The sequence below is a fragment of the Lemur catta genome, chromosome 2 (genome assembly GCF_020740605.2).
Source record: "Lemur catta isolate mLemCat1 chromosome 2, mLemCat1.pri, whole genome shotgun sequence".
Taxonomy (NCBI): domain Eukaryota; kingdom Metazoa; phylum Chordata; class Mammalia; order Primates; family Lemuridae; genus Lemur; species Lemur catta.
The window spans coordinates 85,714,641-85,732,192 of NC_059129.1; the positions used below are offsets into that span (position 1 = coordinate 85,714,641).

A 17,552-nucleotide genomic window follows, 5' to 3' on the forward strand; every position below is an offset into this window, starting at 1 on the left:
TTTTACCATGCATACATTTATCAAAATATCAAGTTGTAAACTTTATATATATATATATTTACAATTTTTATTTGTCGACTATACCTCAAAGCTGAAAACAAAATGTTTTTCAAAAAGCACGACAACCTATTTAGCGGGGGCCAGACCTGCCCACTGCCCAGCATCCCTGTCCTTCAGGAGCATGGTGACCTCATGGGCCACCTACGCCCAGATAGGTCACAAAGCACCAGTGAAGGGAGGAGATTCTCGAGGGCGGAGCTGCAGAGGGGCTGTGTGGGACACAAGCAGGGAGGGAAGGTTAATTTTAGGGGAAGGAGAAAGTAGAAGCTGGTCACAGTAGCAGGTTAGGTTTGTGCCCCAGAAGGGAAGCTGAGGAAAGGTCAGAGGAGTTTCCTCGTAGCCCCTGAGAGGAAGCTGCAGGAGCCCCAGCTTCCTCCCCAGCTTCCGCTCCCAACCCATTCACGGAAAGCACCGACCCCACCCAGTGTGGGGAGGGGAGAGGCAGAGCCAGTGAATCCAAGAAGCAACTCTAGAGAGGAGGTTGCAGCCCCAGACAGAGGCGATGCGCCCCATGCCCTGCCTTGAGCTGGCTCCCTGGGCTTCAAGGGGCCTGGGTGACCAGACTCCTGTGACTCAGAAGTCGAGGGGCTGACCCTCCTCTAGAGAGGAGGCCACAGCGTCAAGCCTCAGGAGAGCCACGGGCCATGAGGGAGGGTCTCTACTCTCAGTCTGGGTGCCCCAAACATGGGGCAGCTTATATGGGTGGTTCTGAAGCGACAAGCAAGGTGAAAACCAAGTGGATTCCTGAGGAAGGCATCACACTGGGGACAGTCCCGCTGGGGAAGTAACCAGGCAGTAGCCTGAGAAGTAGCACAGCAGTACGAGAGAGGGGTCCTAAGGGAGCTATGAGCAAGAAAGCACGGGCCACCAGCTCCTCGGGGACAGGGGCCGAGTCTCTGTCTTGTTTGCAACCAGAGCCTTTGCAGTGCTTGATGCACCATCACCACCATCGTCATCCTCACTCACGTTGGCTGTGCTAAGTGCTTCAGGGAGGATACCGAGTCCACCCTCACACAACCCGCTGAGGCAGGTGCTGGTACCACCCCCACTCTACAGATGAGGACTAGAGGGTTAGAAGGCGACTGCGTCCCCAGCTAGAGGGAGGCACAGCCACGAGCCGATCCCAAGTGGTCCACCTCCAGAGGCCACTGCATTGAGCGGCACAGAGCAGTCTTCATAAATAAAAACAGCAGCATGTATTGAGCACTTCCTATGTGCCATGTGCTGGGCTTGAAACTGTGCACATATGACTCACTTAATTCTTAGAACACCTCTCTGAGCTAGTTACTGCTGTTATTCCCACTTTAAATAAGAGACAATTGAGGAACAGAGAGGCTCAGGAACTTGCCCTGGGTCACACAGCTAGTAAGAGGCAGAGCTGAGATTTGGACTAACCCAGGCAGTACAGCCCCAGCGTGGTGGTTTTCAAACATGTCTGAAAACTGTTTACTACTCCTCCTATCAAGAGATGGAGTTTAGTTTCTCTCCCCTCAAACCTGGGTGGGACTTTGTGATCAATTTGATGAACAGAATGCAGCAGGAGTGACAACAGGTCTTTGCCCTCTGTCTTCTGCTTGGGTTCAGCCAACGAAGGTGCCAGCAGGTAGCAGAAGGCAGGAGGGGAGTGAGGGGAACCAACTCTCCTACCCCACTCCCCGCCCAGCTGTGGGCTGCACCCCTCTCCTGAAGGCCACAGCTGCTGTCGCGCAGCTCCGGCTCTTTCTCCGCTCAGGTAATGGCTTCCTCCTCTCACCCTCCAGGGCCTGGCAATGGCTCCCCATCTTCCGGGCCCCCGGGCTTCACCACAGCCTGCCGTTGCCCTTAACCCTGCCCACACCTTGGTAAACGCGCCCCATTAAACTCTCTTCATTTGCCCCTTTGAGTACGCCAGCTGTTTCCTGACTGGTACTGTAGCGCTTCCTAGGTGCTTGTCCTCAGTGAACGGCCTCACCCTGGCCAGACACTCAGAAGGTGCCAGGTCCCTCTGACTCGGGCTCTGGTGCCTCCTGAGCATCTCTCGGATCCCCCACTTCTTTCTAAGGTCTTAGCTCCATCCCTCATCTGCTCTGGTCGGGGCCACTGCTGAAGGGCCCAGCCAGCGTCCCCATCCACCTTCAGCCCCCCGGCCTCCTCCAGGCAGGGCCACCATGAGCCTTCTGCAGCCCGAGCCCCGGTCCTGTCCTGTCGTTCTCCAGCTTAGGCTGTGCTGCCGCGTCTAACCTCGGCAAAGCTGGCTGCCCACGCTCCAGTCTTATCCCTGTGTCCCTCATTCCCACCCTGCACTCCCTCCCCGTCTCTGGTCTACACACACACACACACACACACACACACACACACACGAGATGCAATCCAGCCACGTGGAGCTGCTCCCACCCCCTGACGCACCTCACTGCTTCATGCTCCAGAGCACTCGTCCTTCTCCCCGGACTGTCCTCCTGCTCGCTCCTGGTCGGCCGGTGCTCACCCACTGTGCACCCTTCCAGACTCAGTGCAGGCTTTTGTGAGCCTCTCTCTGGGCAGAACTGGCCATTCCCTGTTTCTCCCACTCCATCAGTGGAGACGTCCCACATCGCTTCTGTGTGTCTGTGCTACTTGATCGATCTTAATCATTTATCTGTTTCCTCAGTAGACTGTCAGATTCTCTCTCTCTTTTTTTTAAGAGATGGGGTCTTACTCTGTCACTCAGGCCGGAGTGCAGTGGCCCCATCATAGCTGTAACCTTGAACTCCTGGGCTTAAGCAATCCTCTCGCCTCAGCCTCCCGAGTAGCTGGTACTACAGGTGCGCACCATACACCCGGCTCACTTCTTGAGAACAACATGTTGTTTCATATAAAGCAATTTAATGTAAAAAGTAGTATGAGCTTCCCGGGCAAGGTGGCTTCTCCTCAGGGCAGCCCTTCCCAGGTGTCTGTGACCGGAGTTTGCTGTGTACCCCGACAGTTCCCCAGACTCTTCTTCCCAGCAGCCCTCGCCTTCAGCGTCTCCTCGTGAGGCTCTCTGGTTTCTCTGACTAATGCGCAGGCTCCAATGTCTGTGTCTTGCCCACTACTGGGGCCCTAGGGCCAAGGACCCTGCTCAACATATAGTAGCAGCTCAAAAACTAGATATTTGTCTTATGGACAGAAGCATTTTGGTTGGAGAACCTAACCTCCTTAGGTTGCCACCATTTTTCTTGAGCATTCTGACAAACTCCTTGAATATACTTCAAAAGATTCCTTGATACTACATCTCTCCTCTACCTCGCATCTATACAGTTTGAATTAAAAACCAGAATTGCACTGGTGGAAACATAAAATGGTGCAGCCACTAAGGAAAACAGTAGGTGGTTCCTTAAAAAAAAAAAATGTAGAACTACCATATGATCTCGCATTCCCACTTCTGGGAAGAGACCCGAAAGAATCAAAAGCAGGGTCTTGCACAGGTATGTGTACACCCATGTTCATAGCAGTACTAGTCACAAGAAACAATCCAAGTGTCCATCAACAGATGAACGGATAAACAAAATGCCACATATACATACAATGGAATATTATTCAGCCTTTAAAAAGAAGGAACTCCTTTCACATGCCATAATCTAGATGAGCCTTGAAGACCTTGTGCCAGGTGAAATAAGCCAGTCACAAAAGCTAGTCAAAAACAATAGAATTCCACTTACATCAGCTACCTGGAATAATCAAAATCATAGCAATAGAAAGTAGAATGGTGGTTACCAGGGGCCAAGGGGAGGGGGAAATGGGCAGTTATTGTTTAATAAGCACAGATTTTCCATTTGAAAAGATGAAAAAAGTTCTGGAGATGGATGGTGGTGATAGTTGTACAATGGGGATGTACTTAATGCCCTCGAACTGCATGCTTAAGAATGGTTAAAGTGGTAAATTTTATACTATATATATTTCACAACTTTTAAAAAATAAATTTAACTAAAATCAGCATTGCAACCTAACAAATGGAGGAGAAACCCTGTGCCTCTGGCGGCCTTCTAACCAGGGCACACTGCTGAATCAAACAGCTGGTTGCCTAGACAAGGTATTTTTATTCCAACTGATCCCTGGGATTATTAGGAAGCTGCTAGATTTTTAATCTTTTCTCTTGTCAGACTAAAAAGGTCACCCAAAGGGTATCTAGTCCTAGCCAGATTCCTCTCTATCAACTGCTTTTAAACATCAATCCACCAGGAAGTGCCTCTTAGAGAAAGGTGGGAATGAAGACATAGCCCACAGCGCTGGGGAGGCTATCGAGGGATGTCTTTGCTCAAATGACCTGCTTGGTGTGGTGGGTGCAAGAGAAGGGGTGCTGGGCTGGGCCGGCGCTTGGGGCTCTGCTTCTAACTAGAAGCCTGTCTCGGAGCTGCCCCCAGGGAAGGGGCACCTTCAGCATCACCAGCAGAGTCACCTACATGCTGTCTGCCCAGCATTCCTCACAGAGACCTGCCCAGGGCTGAGGCGCTGGTGACATGGAGACACACAGGAGCACCACAGGGAAGGCTTCTCAGATCTGAGCAATCTCCAGATGCTCCTGGAGATGACAGGTTATGAAGGTCATTGAAGCCGCAGCCAGTGGGAAGCCCACTCCCGTGCTCGTCCCAACTGGGCTATTTGGCCAGGACTCTGGGGACGTGGAACTCTGGTACCTCACTGTGTGCTCCCCTCCCTCCGTTTCATCCAAGTGACATTGGACATCCAGGAAAGCCCCCCAGGGGATCAAAGGTGCCCCGAGTACCAACGGCCCGAGAGAACAGGCTGGAAGGAAGAAAGAGTGGCACCCACCCTATGCTTCAGTGACTGAGCCCTTGACAGTGGATGTGTAAGAGCCTCAGGTCTTATCACACCTGAGGAAGGTGACACCTCCTTCCCCTGCAGCTTCCCCAAAGGCAGAGCCCTCCCCCTGGGGCAGAAGCTTACCCAGGAGGTCCTGACCCTCCACACTCTGGAGGGCCCCACCGAAGGCCTAGCAGACGTAGTGATCACAGCACAAGAGGTCCAGGAGCACCCTGACCAGGGCTGCGCACATGGAATGATTCTCGCTCAGAGCCAGGTTTCTGGGAAGGCAGCAGGACTTCGTCTGGCACTCCTGAGAGCTCGCTCCTGGCTTTCTCCCCAAGGCGGGGGTGTTTTTTTTTTTACCAGGCTTTCAGTTTTGCAGCTGATGGCACAGAAGAAACCTAAGTTCTGCCCCAGCTGTGCTGTAGCCATCACTTAACTCCCCGGACCCCAGGCTCTTCTTCTATAAACTGAGGATACTCACCAGGTAATTGCTCAGGCTCCTGACAGCAACAACAGCCTCGGGTACAAAGTTACAAGCATTGTTCGGGATAGCACCCACACCCGGACACACACGCCTGCCCCACAAAACAGTGCATTGAGGCAGGCTGCATTATGATTTTTATGTATTTTACAACTGTGTTGGTATAATGATGGATATATTAATAGTATATATTTAAACAACTTCTACATAAAATTTCATGGGTTTTTTCTGATTTTAAAATAAACCATTTTGGGGGGACCCTAAAAGCATTGTGGGTCCCAGGCAGTGTGCCTGCCCTGCTTACTGTGTGTGTCGGTACGCACGTACATGCAGCAGAGACGAGAAGAAGACCCAACTGGGAGTGAGTGTCCGACCTCAGCAGCAGTGTGACCTGGGCCACTCGCCTCACTTCTCTGTGCCTCAGTTTCCCCATCCTGAGATAATAATAGTATCTACCTCATAGAGCTGATGAGGGAACTGAAATAAGATCATCTAAGTACCTTGATTAGAATGGTGCTGGGCACAGAATAATCGCTATAAAAGCGATGTTTGCCGTTCATATTATTGTTTTGTTGTTCCTAGTCACTCAGCTGACCGTCTGTGCTCTTTACTGAGGCAAGAAAGGAACAGTGGAGTTTCCAGCTTATGAGAATGCCTCCCTTCGCCTTCCTGGAGCAAACATAGCTATTTTAAAGCTGCTTATTCAGTAAAGCTTCGTGTTCATAAAATTCCTTGGCAGAATTGCCCTGGCGAGTCCCCAGCGGAGCTCAGACTACCAGAAATATGGTGGCCTCCTGCGGTCCTGGGCCGGGGCAGTCAGGCTGGGGAGGGGTGGGGCGGGAAGGAGAAGAGTCAAGAGCCTGTAATCTGCTGCCTAGTTCCCCTCCTGCTTAGCAGCTGTCAGAGCTCAGAGAATTTAGTGCGAGGCTTCGAGGCCTTTTAAAATGCAAAGGCCTCTGGGATAAATTAATTTCTTAATCCCTTAACAGTCACGCAAGAGGAAGGTCTGACAGCTGGGTCCTGCGGAGGGGACGTGAATGAATGTGTGTCACGGGCTTTACACATATTATCTCGTTTAATCTGAACAACCCCCTGTGTGGGGATTACTAGCCCCATTTTATAAACAAGTAAATGGAGGCTCAGAGAGGATTGATGACCGGCCAGAAGGTCACCCCTACGCCTTCCTGCTGCCCCAGGACAACGATGGGGCCTAGGAGAGGATCAAGGGAGAGATGACGGAAGGGCAGCCAGCCCGCCTGGGTCTGTCTAGGCTGGGGCCACCGGCTGAGGTGTCGGGGCTGTTTCCCCACATGCACAGGGGGGAGCTGGCCAGGGATTCACTCACTCTGCTACTCTTACCCCTCTCCCTGCCGGGTCAGCAGATGACTGACTCCCTTGCCCGCTGCTATGGCCCAAAGGTATATGTCCCCATCAAATGCATATGTTGAAATCCTACCCCCCAAGGTGATGGTACTAGAAAGTGGGGCCTTTTGAAGGTGATTATGTCATCAGGGTGGAGCCCCCATGAATGGGATCAGTGCCCTTATAATGAAGCCCCCGAGAGCTGCCTTGCCCCTTCCGCCATGTGCGGTTACAGTGAGAAGGAGCCATCTATGAACCAGAAAGTGAGCCCTCACCAGACACTGAGTCTGCTGGCACTTTGGACTTGAACTTCCAGCTTCTGGAACTGTGAGCCACCCAGTCTACGTCTACGGTATTTTGTATGGCAGCCTGAACTGGCATTTCTTCAGTTCCTGGGAAGGACAGCCACTGGCATGCACCCTTCCCTCACCCCAAAAGTAGCTGATCACCTTTTGGGCCAGGGTGTGAAGGGTCCTTGTCACGAGTTAAGTTGTTGCTGCCGCATGGAAAGCAGGTGGTCCCCTCAAAACCGTGCACTCCCTGCTGGTCAGTGGGCAGCCACAAAGGGGTCGTTTTGTGTCATTAGTCTCCCTTCCTGCTCTTACTTTTTAGGAAAGAAAAAGTTGACAGCAGCAGGGTCTGTCTCCAGCTCAGCTCTCTTCAGTTAACAGCCCTCCCACCACTTCCTTCCTGCTCTTTTCTCCTTGGAAAAATGAGTGATTCAGGAAGCAGCCTCAGGCTTATCATGCCTTCCAACCACGGGGTGTCCCTGTCCCCGAGGGACACCGTGCACCGTGCAGCCCTGGGGCCCCACCCAGCCAAGGGAGGAGGGTCCTACCTCCGAAGGCAGGCCTCATGGTGAAGTCATGGTCGTCCACTCTGAGGAGCGGCTGAGGCTTTCCCTTTCGGGTTTTGGTCACGTCAAGGTTCTTCTTATATAGGTGACTGAAAAGACAAGCAGGAAACGTTTTCCGTTAGCTCATCAAGGCATTGAGTGAGGTGATTAGGAGAGGTTACTCCCTGCAGGATCTACCTGTTAGGCACCTTTTCTCCATTCTGCTACCTCCTTCTCGACCCAGGGGAGGGGGAAGGCTGAAGGACCCTCACAGGCAGGCCCACCTGAGGACCAGGCCCTTCCAGATTCTTCCCAAAGTAGATGCCATCCTGGGCAGGACAGTGTTCTACCTTGGCAAGCTCTTAAGTGTCTTGCCAAAAGTTATAATTGGATGAAAATGGTTGAGTGAAGAGTATGATGTATTTTTCTTTTTTAAAATTTTATTTATTTATTTATTTTAGAGACAGGGTCTCACTCTGTCACCCAGGCTGGAGTACAGTAAGCACTATCATAGCTCACTGAAATCTCCAGGTCCTGGGTTCAAGTGATCCTCCTACCTCAACCTGCCCAGTAGCTGGGACTACAGGCATGTGCCACCACACTTGGCTTATTTTTTTTATTTTTTGTAGAGATGGGGTCTCGCTGTGTTGCCCAGGCTGGTCTCAAACTCCTGGCCTCAAACAATCCTCCTGCTGGCTTTGTGATAAATACACTTCTCAGACAAATAGAGTCAAATTTTTAAAATGGTGGTTTTATCCCAGCCAGGCCTGATGCTCCTTCAGTCCAGACAGCCGCATCCACGCTAGTGCAGAGCCTCCGTCCCCAGAAAGAGAATCCACAGCCAGCGAGGAGCGAGGCCACAGCTGGGGACAGAGTTGCTCTGGCCACGCAGCCAGGTGGTGGTGGAGCCCAGCATGTAGCCTTGATCCGTCCCTTCCTCAAACCACATGATGGAGGAGTGATTCTCTCTCTCACACTCACTCTTTCCAGATCATTTTCTTTACCATGACCACACACAACCTTAAAGCAGTCAGATCCAAAATCTTCTAAAGCAATTGTCTGCTGACAGGGTTTTCACTAAACAAAAACAAGAAAAAAGAGAGAAAGAAAAAGAAAGAAGAAAAGAAAAAAAGAAAGAGAAGGAAAGAAGAAAAGACAGAAGGGAAAAAGAAGAAACGAGGGAGAGAAAAGAAAGGAAAAAGGAGGAAGGGAGGGAGGGAAGAGGGAACCTGCCCGCAGCCAGAGGCTGATCGCAGCACCTGATCTGTCGCCCTTGCAAGGCTCATGGGTTTGTGCCTGCGCTTAAGTTAGTGTACGTTAGGTCTGAGTTTATCTCTGTGTCCACTGCACTGAGCACATAGTAGACATTCCATAAACGGGAGCAACAGGGCAAGACAACAGCCAGTTTCCAGAATAAATCAAAACTGATTCCATTCCAGTATATTTGGTCAAAGTTACTCCTAAGCCAGATGATTCTCAGCATTAACCACGTATTAGCAGTACCCGGGAGCTTCATGAAGCTCCTGATGCTCAGGCCACACCCCCAGCCAAGCAAATCCACGTCTCTGGAGTGGGACCCAGGTGTCAGCACTTTTCAAAGTCCCCCAGCTGATCCCCGTGTAGCCAAGGCTGAGAACCACAGCTCCAAACTTAACTCTTTTAGATCTGGCAAACCTCAATGATAATAAACTCCATCTGGCTTTGTGTTGCGTTGGCTAGACCAGTGATGCTCACGCTTGGCTACAGATCGTAATCACCTGGGGAGATTTTAAAACTTCTGATGCCTCAGTCTCACCTGCAGAGATTAGGGTTTGGTTGGTTGGAGGGGACTTCTCAGCACTGGGAATTGTGTAGGGCTCCCGGGTGATTCCGAGGTACCGGCAATGTTTGAGAACCACCAGGACAGACCTTACCCTGATGCCCCTGGCTGAGTCCCGAGAGGTGCTGGAGGCACCCGTCAGTGCTGAGGATTTCGGTGTCACAGGTGAGGGGACAGCTCACTCACACGGGGAAGGAGCCAGAGGCCCCCTCAGGGCCAGTCTGTGATTCTCTGTTACGTGCCACATAGTGAAGGTTTTTAGAAATAAATGAAGATATTTCATTTTGAATGTTCATTGCTCATTTATGCATACTCCTTTTTATGCCCCATGTTCTTGTCACCCTTTATTCACTTTTGAGAGAAACAGCCATGTTTCCTGTTTAAACTCCGTAAGAGAGAAACAACATGTTTCTTGAGGCATCTTCCTATGAAATCCTTATCTTTCATTCTCTGCCAGCTCCACCCAAATGGGGTAATTCACCAGGAGGGCTGAAGCTGTGCCAATCAGAACGGCAGCCATTAGACACAGGTGGCTGTTTGAATTAAATTAATATTCAGTTTCTCAGTTACACTGGCTACACTTACATGCCTAATAGCCACACCTGGCTAGTGGCTACCATACGGGACAATGAAGATTTATAACATTTCTATAATCATCAAGAGTTTTGTTGTTCAGTCCTGCCCCAAACAGATTCACCTTGAGCCAGGGCTTCCTAGTTCACAGCCCTGCTCTTAAAGCTACCTGCCCAGCTCCTCATGGTTCCAGACATCCCGTCATTCCCTCAGGAATTGCCTGTTTCTCTCTCTCTCCCCACTCAGCTCCTCCCGTCAACCTTGGGGATGTCAACGTCCACATGAACAACCTCCCCAAACTCTGGTCACACCGCACCTCGGCTCCTAGACTCAGATGAATTTGCTCCACACATTTCTACAGAGTAGCTGCTCTGCCCAGATGCTGTGCACCTCATGGGGAGGACGTATATGCACTGTCCCCACAGGGCCTGTGACCTAGCGGGGGAGATGGACAATAAATGAGTGGACAGATAAATTATGTAAGTTCACGAAGTGCTAAGTGCCATAAAAAATGATAAAGCAAGCGAAGACATAAGAGAGAGACGGGTTGGGGCGGAGGGGGGTTTAGCTGAGGGGGCTGGGAAGTGCTTCTGAGGCCGGGAGGGAGCGAGCCCTGAGAGCGAGAGGGGCCAGTGCAAGTGTCCTGCGGTGAGTCTGCTGTGTGAGGGCAGCTCCTGCCTGGCAGCATCTTGCCCAGTCAGTCTCCCCGCAGGTTCTGAGGTAACTGGAGCTCAGCAAGTACCTGAGCCCACTTCTTGCAGAGCTCTTGAATCTGCCCCAAACACCCTCGTGACAGCGGCCTCAGCGCCTCCCCTTGCACTGCTCCGTCCCATCAGCACTCACACTGGGTTCGAGTCCCTCCCATCATGAACCAAAACCAAGCAGAAAACCCATCAGAACCCCAGGTCCTCCTCCAGCTCCCAGTTCATGCACAACTTACTGCAAGTGACAGCAGTACCGGTAGGTTAGTCACATTCTTGAACATTTCCTTTTTTAAAGAGCAAGTTTAAAGACTTTAATTTTTGGAGTAGCTTTAGGTTCACAGCCTAATTGAATCGGATGTGCAGAGAGTTCCCGTAGGCCCCGCCCCTACACTTGCGTAGCCACCCCCATTACCAACATCCCCATGGAGTTGGCAAATGGCACTTGCTACACATCATTATCACCCACATCCCTCGTTCACACTAAGGTTCACTCTTGATGGTGAGGAACATTCTACGGGTTTGGACAAATCCATAATGACATGTATCCACCATTATGGTATCATACAAAATGACCTCACTGTACTAAAAATCCTTGGTGTTCCACCTAAAAAAGAATTCTGCCCTCTAGATAAATAATTCTCCAAAACAGTTGTGTTCCACATGCTGCTGGCACTGCCCCACTCCCAAGCGCTCTTGTCCACTCGTGGCCAGCCCCAGGCCCTGCAGGCGCTCTTACCGAGGGCTGGCTTCTCTGCAGAAGAAGGGAGGACCATGCCTCTGCTAGAAACTCCGTCTTTTAGGGCAGGGCACTCAGCTTCCTTCCCACCTCTCTGACAGTTCCTCCGTAGTCCCCATGGCAGTCTCCCCCTCCTCCTCAGCCCATCCCTTAAATGCCAGTGTCCCCAGCACCCTGTCCCAGCCACCTTTTCTTCTCTCTACACTCTCTTTGGCAGGCTCACCTAAGCCAGTGGCTTAAATTGTCATCAGCACGCCAATGTTCCTAAATCCATGCCCTCTGCTCTCGGCCTCTGTATCTGATCACCTAACTCAGTGTCCCTAGCTGAGTATCTCGTAGCCACCTAAGCTCAATGCATCCATAGTTTGGTTTGGGATACACTGAGTTTGAAGTGACTGGGCTACAGGGTGACAGGGCATTAGATGAGAAGAGGAAGAGGGCAGGTGTGCCCGAAATGGAGAGAATGAGTCTGCAGGGACAAGCAGGGGCCAGGCCTAGCAGAGCCTTGAAAGCCATGGTAAGAATGCTTCCTGTATCCAAGGAATGGGAAGACAATAGCGGTTAAGGGCGTTATGCAGATGGGGAGGAAGCCATGATCAGATTGGCTTTTAGGCGAGCTCATTACAGCTGCACATGCCAGGAGGAAAGTCCAATTTAACTTCCTCCCCTACAGCTGAAGTTCCGGGCCTCAGTCCGGTCCCTTGATATAGGTGTAGTCACGTCGGGTGCTTACAAGGAACTTAGACACTCGCAGGTGTCTTCCCAGAGCCTTGTCCCCAGGAGTCAAGGGGGACCAGGCTTGATTCTCTGAGCAGCAACCGCAGGAGGGGCCATGTCCAGACACCCCAGCAGAGACGCCCCAGGAAGGCAGATGAAGAGCTCAGCCCAAGGGCTTAGCAGATCACAGACATTAAACTGTGAGCGCAGCCGGCTCACTGCCCCTCTGACTCACAGGCAGCGAATCTCTCCTGGGCCACATGGTTTCCACATCCATTTAGGGAAAGGATTAAAGGAGCGGAAGTCCTGGAACACCACCAGCCAGCAAGAGAGAGGAGATTTAAATCCCAGTGCCATTGAAGGCTCAGAACTTTTTTTTAAGGGATCAGTTGTTTGATAACTCAGGCCACTAAGATCCTGAGCCGTGGGCTACTGGGGTGAGCTGGGCACTCTCCATTCCTCCTCTCCCAGGAGATGGCGGCGCTGCCCGGACAGCCTCGGCCCTCAGACCCCAGACGCCCCAGCCCTGGCAGATGCAGCAAGGCCCAGAACCACCTTCGCTCTCCTTTTTCCTAGCCTCGGATCAACACATATTTTATTTTCCTTCAAGGTATGTATTCATCTTTTCCCACTTTAACACCTCACGGGACGAATTTCAAGAAATTCTCCTCACCCTCAAGAGTCAGATTCAAGCTGTCCCCAGGCTCATGCAGGAGTCGTGGGTTGAGACTGTGGCTCTTCTGTGGAAAAGTGAGAGATGCCGTGACAGCCCAGCCTGCCAAGTGGGGTCCCTGAGGGACTCACGCTGCACCCCAGCACTGTTCTTAGGGAACAGACAGTTTCAGACAACTTTTCCTCCGGTCTGAGCAAATCAGGAGCCTGTGTTCTGGTCTTGTCGAGCCACTTGCAAACTGTGTGAATGAATTACTGACGCCTCTGACCTGCCATTTCCGCATCTGCAGAATGAGTTGGTGAGGACGGTTTCCCAAAGTGCTCTGTGGAGTAGGAATCCCACAAGATAGTCCAAAAAAAAACTGTGGATTTTTTTGGTGGTTGTTTTTGTTATTTCTCAGGGACACTGCGTAATTTATCCTCCCCTTCAAGATTCACTAGAAGTTCAGCTGTAAGGACATCTGTTTAAAATGGTCTAACCCAGGGTTTCCCAAGTTCCTGTGACCCTGGAACCCCCTTTTCACAAAACACCTATTCATATTTTCCAAAATGATTGCTCAGGGGACTTGTGGACCAGTTGAGCTCTGAGGTCCCCTCCAGCCCACAGCCTATGACTCTGGCAACATGACCGGGTTAAGCCGTGCGGAACAACACCTCCTCCCCACCGGCCTGGAGGATCTGGGTCTGTTTCTTTCTGGCTGAGCAGAACTGGCCCCTAGAGAGTAATTGCACCTCCCAGCACAGCAGGCTCCACTGGGTGCTGCAGGTAGAGATCGTTCCTCTTATTTACATTTAGTTTTTTCCTAAAAATAAGGGTGTGATCAAGATTTACATTTATATGCATATTTATAATATAATATTATGTGTATGTAATTTATAAGTAAATATGCATATATTGAAGGTACAATTTCAAAAAATTGCCACTGATAGCAGTGAATGATCAAAAATGTTTAGAGACCACTCACTGACCTAGAAAATGTGTCTCGAGAAGTTAGTTTATATTCAAAAGCACTCGTTCACCCAATGCTTAGCAGAATGGAAAATAAATGTGGAACATGCCCCACACGGTGTTCACATCTTAGCTGCTTATTCTTTTTTTTCTTACCTTCCTGTCTAATAGTCCTTATGTCTCCCTCAGACCTGAAGTATCATGCCTTGTACGTCAGTTCAAAACAAACATACTCAGGAAATTAGATCGGTGATGTAATGATTTTGAATGCAAATTCTGAGCCTAACCAGTATTTCTTGGAAATGTCTCCATTACGCCAGGAGATGGTATTCTCTATAGTCCACACATATATTTCTGATAATCTAGCAAAGTTCAAACAAACACCTATTCTAAGATTCAAAACAATACAATGAAACCCAATACCATTATAAAATTTTTCCCTATCTAATTTTAAGACAACTCCTGATTCTATTTTTTCCTAATAGTTCAGGCTAAATTCCTATATACAGTTCCCCCCAAAATGCTTGAGTACAACTATTTAGCAGGCCACCTCTGGTCCCCACAGGATGTAATCCTGAGAGACAAAGCAGCACAATTGGAGAAGTATAAAGAACTTTCGTTTTACTCGCTAAGTCTTCAACTGTCTGCCTTAAGTCAAAATGCTTTGGCTGAACACCGGCATCAGACTGAAATGCTCAACCCAGTCTAGTTTTGCTCTCAGTGCTTGTGACACACAGAGTACTTGTGCCCAGTGAGAGGCAGCTTTCAGGGAGGTAGAGGCCCCTCTGCCTGCATCTGGAAAACAGGTTCTCCTAGGACAATGTGAGGACAGGACCCCTGGCCCTCCCGGAGTCCTGTCACCAGCTGCTGCTGCTGCTCCTGCGCAGAGGGACATCCCTTCCTCCCCTCCCCGACCCCCATCCCAAGTGACTTTACCTTGGCCTGGGCATTTCCAGCTGTCCCGACCCTTTCTTCCTCTTGGGCTTTCTGCTTTCCACAAGAACCATCAGGCAGAGCAAGAACAAAATGAATCTTGTAAAATAAGGCATTTTGTGGACGTCTATGATGCAACAAGCTGCTTTCCGGCAACCTGCAGCGGGGCAAATACCCGCTGGCTTAACCATGGATCCAGTCTGCCGCCTCCCAACGGTGCTGCTCGGAGGGCCGGCGAGGGCATGGCTGGCAAGGCTGATCGTCCTGACCTACCGTTTAATACTGATGCCTGTCCCACCCCCAGCCCCTGTGACACCAGGCCATGACACCAACGCCGGGCTCTGCCCTCCCCGCTGCTTCGTGACTGGCCATTAGTCAAGACGTGTGTCCTCCTGGGAAACTCTGCTTCCGCCGGATCCTGGAATAGCTTTGGCTAAAACTGTTATATAAAAAAAAATTAAATCTCTTCATCATGCCAGCTTTATTAAAGCTGAGATTATTAATTCATCTTCTGGCTGCGTAAACCCAGTCTGTCCCATCCACCAGGCAGTCAGCTTGGATTCTGAGTGGATGTGCAGCGCGGAATGGGAGGGTGTGAAGATGAGTGTCCAGGAAATGCTGAGGAAACACACGCGTGACATGTTTTCTTGGGATTGCTTTATTTCTGGATCTAAGAGAACATGTTGTTTTGCCTGTGGCCAGAGATACTTGCTTTTCTCTAAAATACACATCTTTCTTCTTTTTCTTCAGTGAAAACACATCAAAGCATAAAATACATTTTGATTTTGAAGGATGGCATAAACCAAAGAATTCATGATTATGTAAGGATCTTTCTTTTCTTCCATTTGGACAAGCCAATAAAGGACTGGCTGTAACCCTAGAATTATGCCTGGATGTTGTTGGTTTTCAAGAAATGTTGGCTTTTTTGCACTTCTGGATACAACTTTAGGTCTCACCAATTTTTTACTTTAAAGCTCCCTTGTTATCAATAGTTCAATTATTGTGATTACAGCAAGGAGAAAACCATAGTTGGATGATATAATTTTTTAATTGCAACTTTATTGAATTATTCACACACCATAAATTCATCCCTTTAAAATGGATTTTAATATGTTGAGAGTTGTACAACTATCACCACTATCTAATTTTAGAACATTTTCCTCTCCCACAAAAGAAACTCATACACATCAGCAGTCCCCTCCCCTTCCCACTTTCCTTCAGCCCCTGGCAACCACCAATCCTCTTGCTTTCTCTGTGGATTTGCCTATTCTGGACATTTTATATAAATGGAATCATACAATATGTAGCCTTATGTCTTCAGGGTTCATCAGTGTTGTAGCATATATCATCATATCATTCCTTTTTATGGCCAAATAATATTCCATTGTATGGATACAACACATTTTGTTTATTCAACAGTTGGACATTTGAGTTTCTACTTTTCAGCTATGAACAATAGTGTTGCTATGAATATTTGTGTACAAGTTTATGTGTGAATACATTTTCATTTCTTTTGGCTACATATGTGAGAGTGGGATTGCTGAGTCACATGGTAACTTTATGTTTAACTTTTTGAGGAACCGCCAAATGGCTTTTCAAAGCGGCAACACTATTTTACATCCCCATCAGCAATGTATGAGCGTTCCAACTTCTCCACATCCTCACCAACACTTGTTATCTGCTTTTTTATTCTAACCATCCTTAATTCTAAAGTGGTATCTCACTGTGGTTGGTTGATTGTTTGAGACAGGGTCTTGCTCTGTTCCCAGGCTTGACGGCCTTGCATCATCATAGCTCACTGTAACCTCAAACTTCCTGGGCTCAAATGATTCTCCTGCCTCAGCCTTCCAAGTAGCTGGGACTACAGGTAAGCGCTACTGTGCCTGGCTAGATTTTTCTATTTTTTGTAGAGATGGGGTCTCACTATGTTGCCCAGGCTGGTCTTGAACTCCTGGTCTCAAGCAATCCTCCCACCTTGGCCTCCCAAAGTGCTGGGATTACAGGCATGAGCCACCATGCCTAGCCTCACTGTAGTTTTGATGTGCATTTCACTAATGACTAACGATGTTGAGCCTGTTTTCATGTGCTTATTGGCCATTTGTATATCTTCTTTGAAGAAACATCTATTCAAATCCTTTGTCATTTTTTAATCAGGAAATTTCTTTATTATTGGGTTATAATTATCCTTTAGATATTCTGGATCCCTTATCAGATATGTGATCTGCAAACATTTTCTCCTATTGTGTTGTCTTTTCACATTCTTGATGTTCTTTGAAAAAAAATTTTATTTTGATGAAATATATCTTTTTCTTTGGTTGCTTGTGCCTTTGATTTTGTACTCAGAAACCACTGCCTAATTCATTGTCACAAAGATTTACTATGTTTCCTTCTAAGAATTTTACAGTTTTAGCTCTTACATTTAGGTCTTTGATCCATTTTGGTTTATTTTTTTGTATGGTGTGAGGCAGTGGATGGTATAACTTTAACCTTTGCTTCTTTCTCTCAAGGCAGAGGATCAGCCCGCGTGGCTCAAGCTCAGGGGAATGGGAAGGCCCCAGAAGCATCTGCTGAGGTCTGATTATGCCAGAAACGTAGGCGGGACTCTGGACACACCCAACCTTGTGTCCTGTGTTAAGGGTTTGGGCCTATCTTAAGAGCAATGGAAGAGAAGCGATCAAGTCTGTGTATTGGATAAGACTGGCTGCAGTGCAAGGAGTGGGGCAAGACTGGAGACCTTTTAGGAGGCTACTGCACTAATTCAGAAGAGTTAATGGCTCATTAGGGTAGTGGCAGTGAGCATGAAGAAAAGTAGAAAGATGCGAGAGAAATGAGGTAAAATGGACAGGAGACAAGACTGGATGACATAAAGAATACAATCTGGTCAACAACAAGGTATAAAGGGTTAAAGACACTGGTTTTATTGAGCAGCTCAAACTAGTTCTGAAGG

General features: G+C 49.0%; 1 protein-coding gene across 1 annotated transcript in view; it reads right to left on the reverse strand.

The window, feature by feature from the left end:
- Positions 1 to 14,781, reverse strand: part of GABRR2 (gamma-aminobutyric acid type A receptor subunit rho2) — a 35,294-nt gene extending 20,513 nt beyond the window's left edge. The window contains exons 1-2 of the mRNA XM_045544015.1: positions 14,609 to 14,781; positions 7,506 to 7,612 (exon numbers count right to left, since the gene is read on the reverse strand). Of these exons, the coding sequence (XP_045399971.1) occupies positions 7,506 to 7,612; positions 14,609 to 14,721 (220 nt within the window). The 5' untranslated portion in view covers positions 14,722 to 14,781. The remainder of the gene's footprint in view (positions 1 to 7,505; positions 7,613 to 14,608) is intronic.
- Positions 14,782 to 17,552: the final 2,771 nt, after the last annotated feature.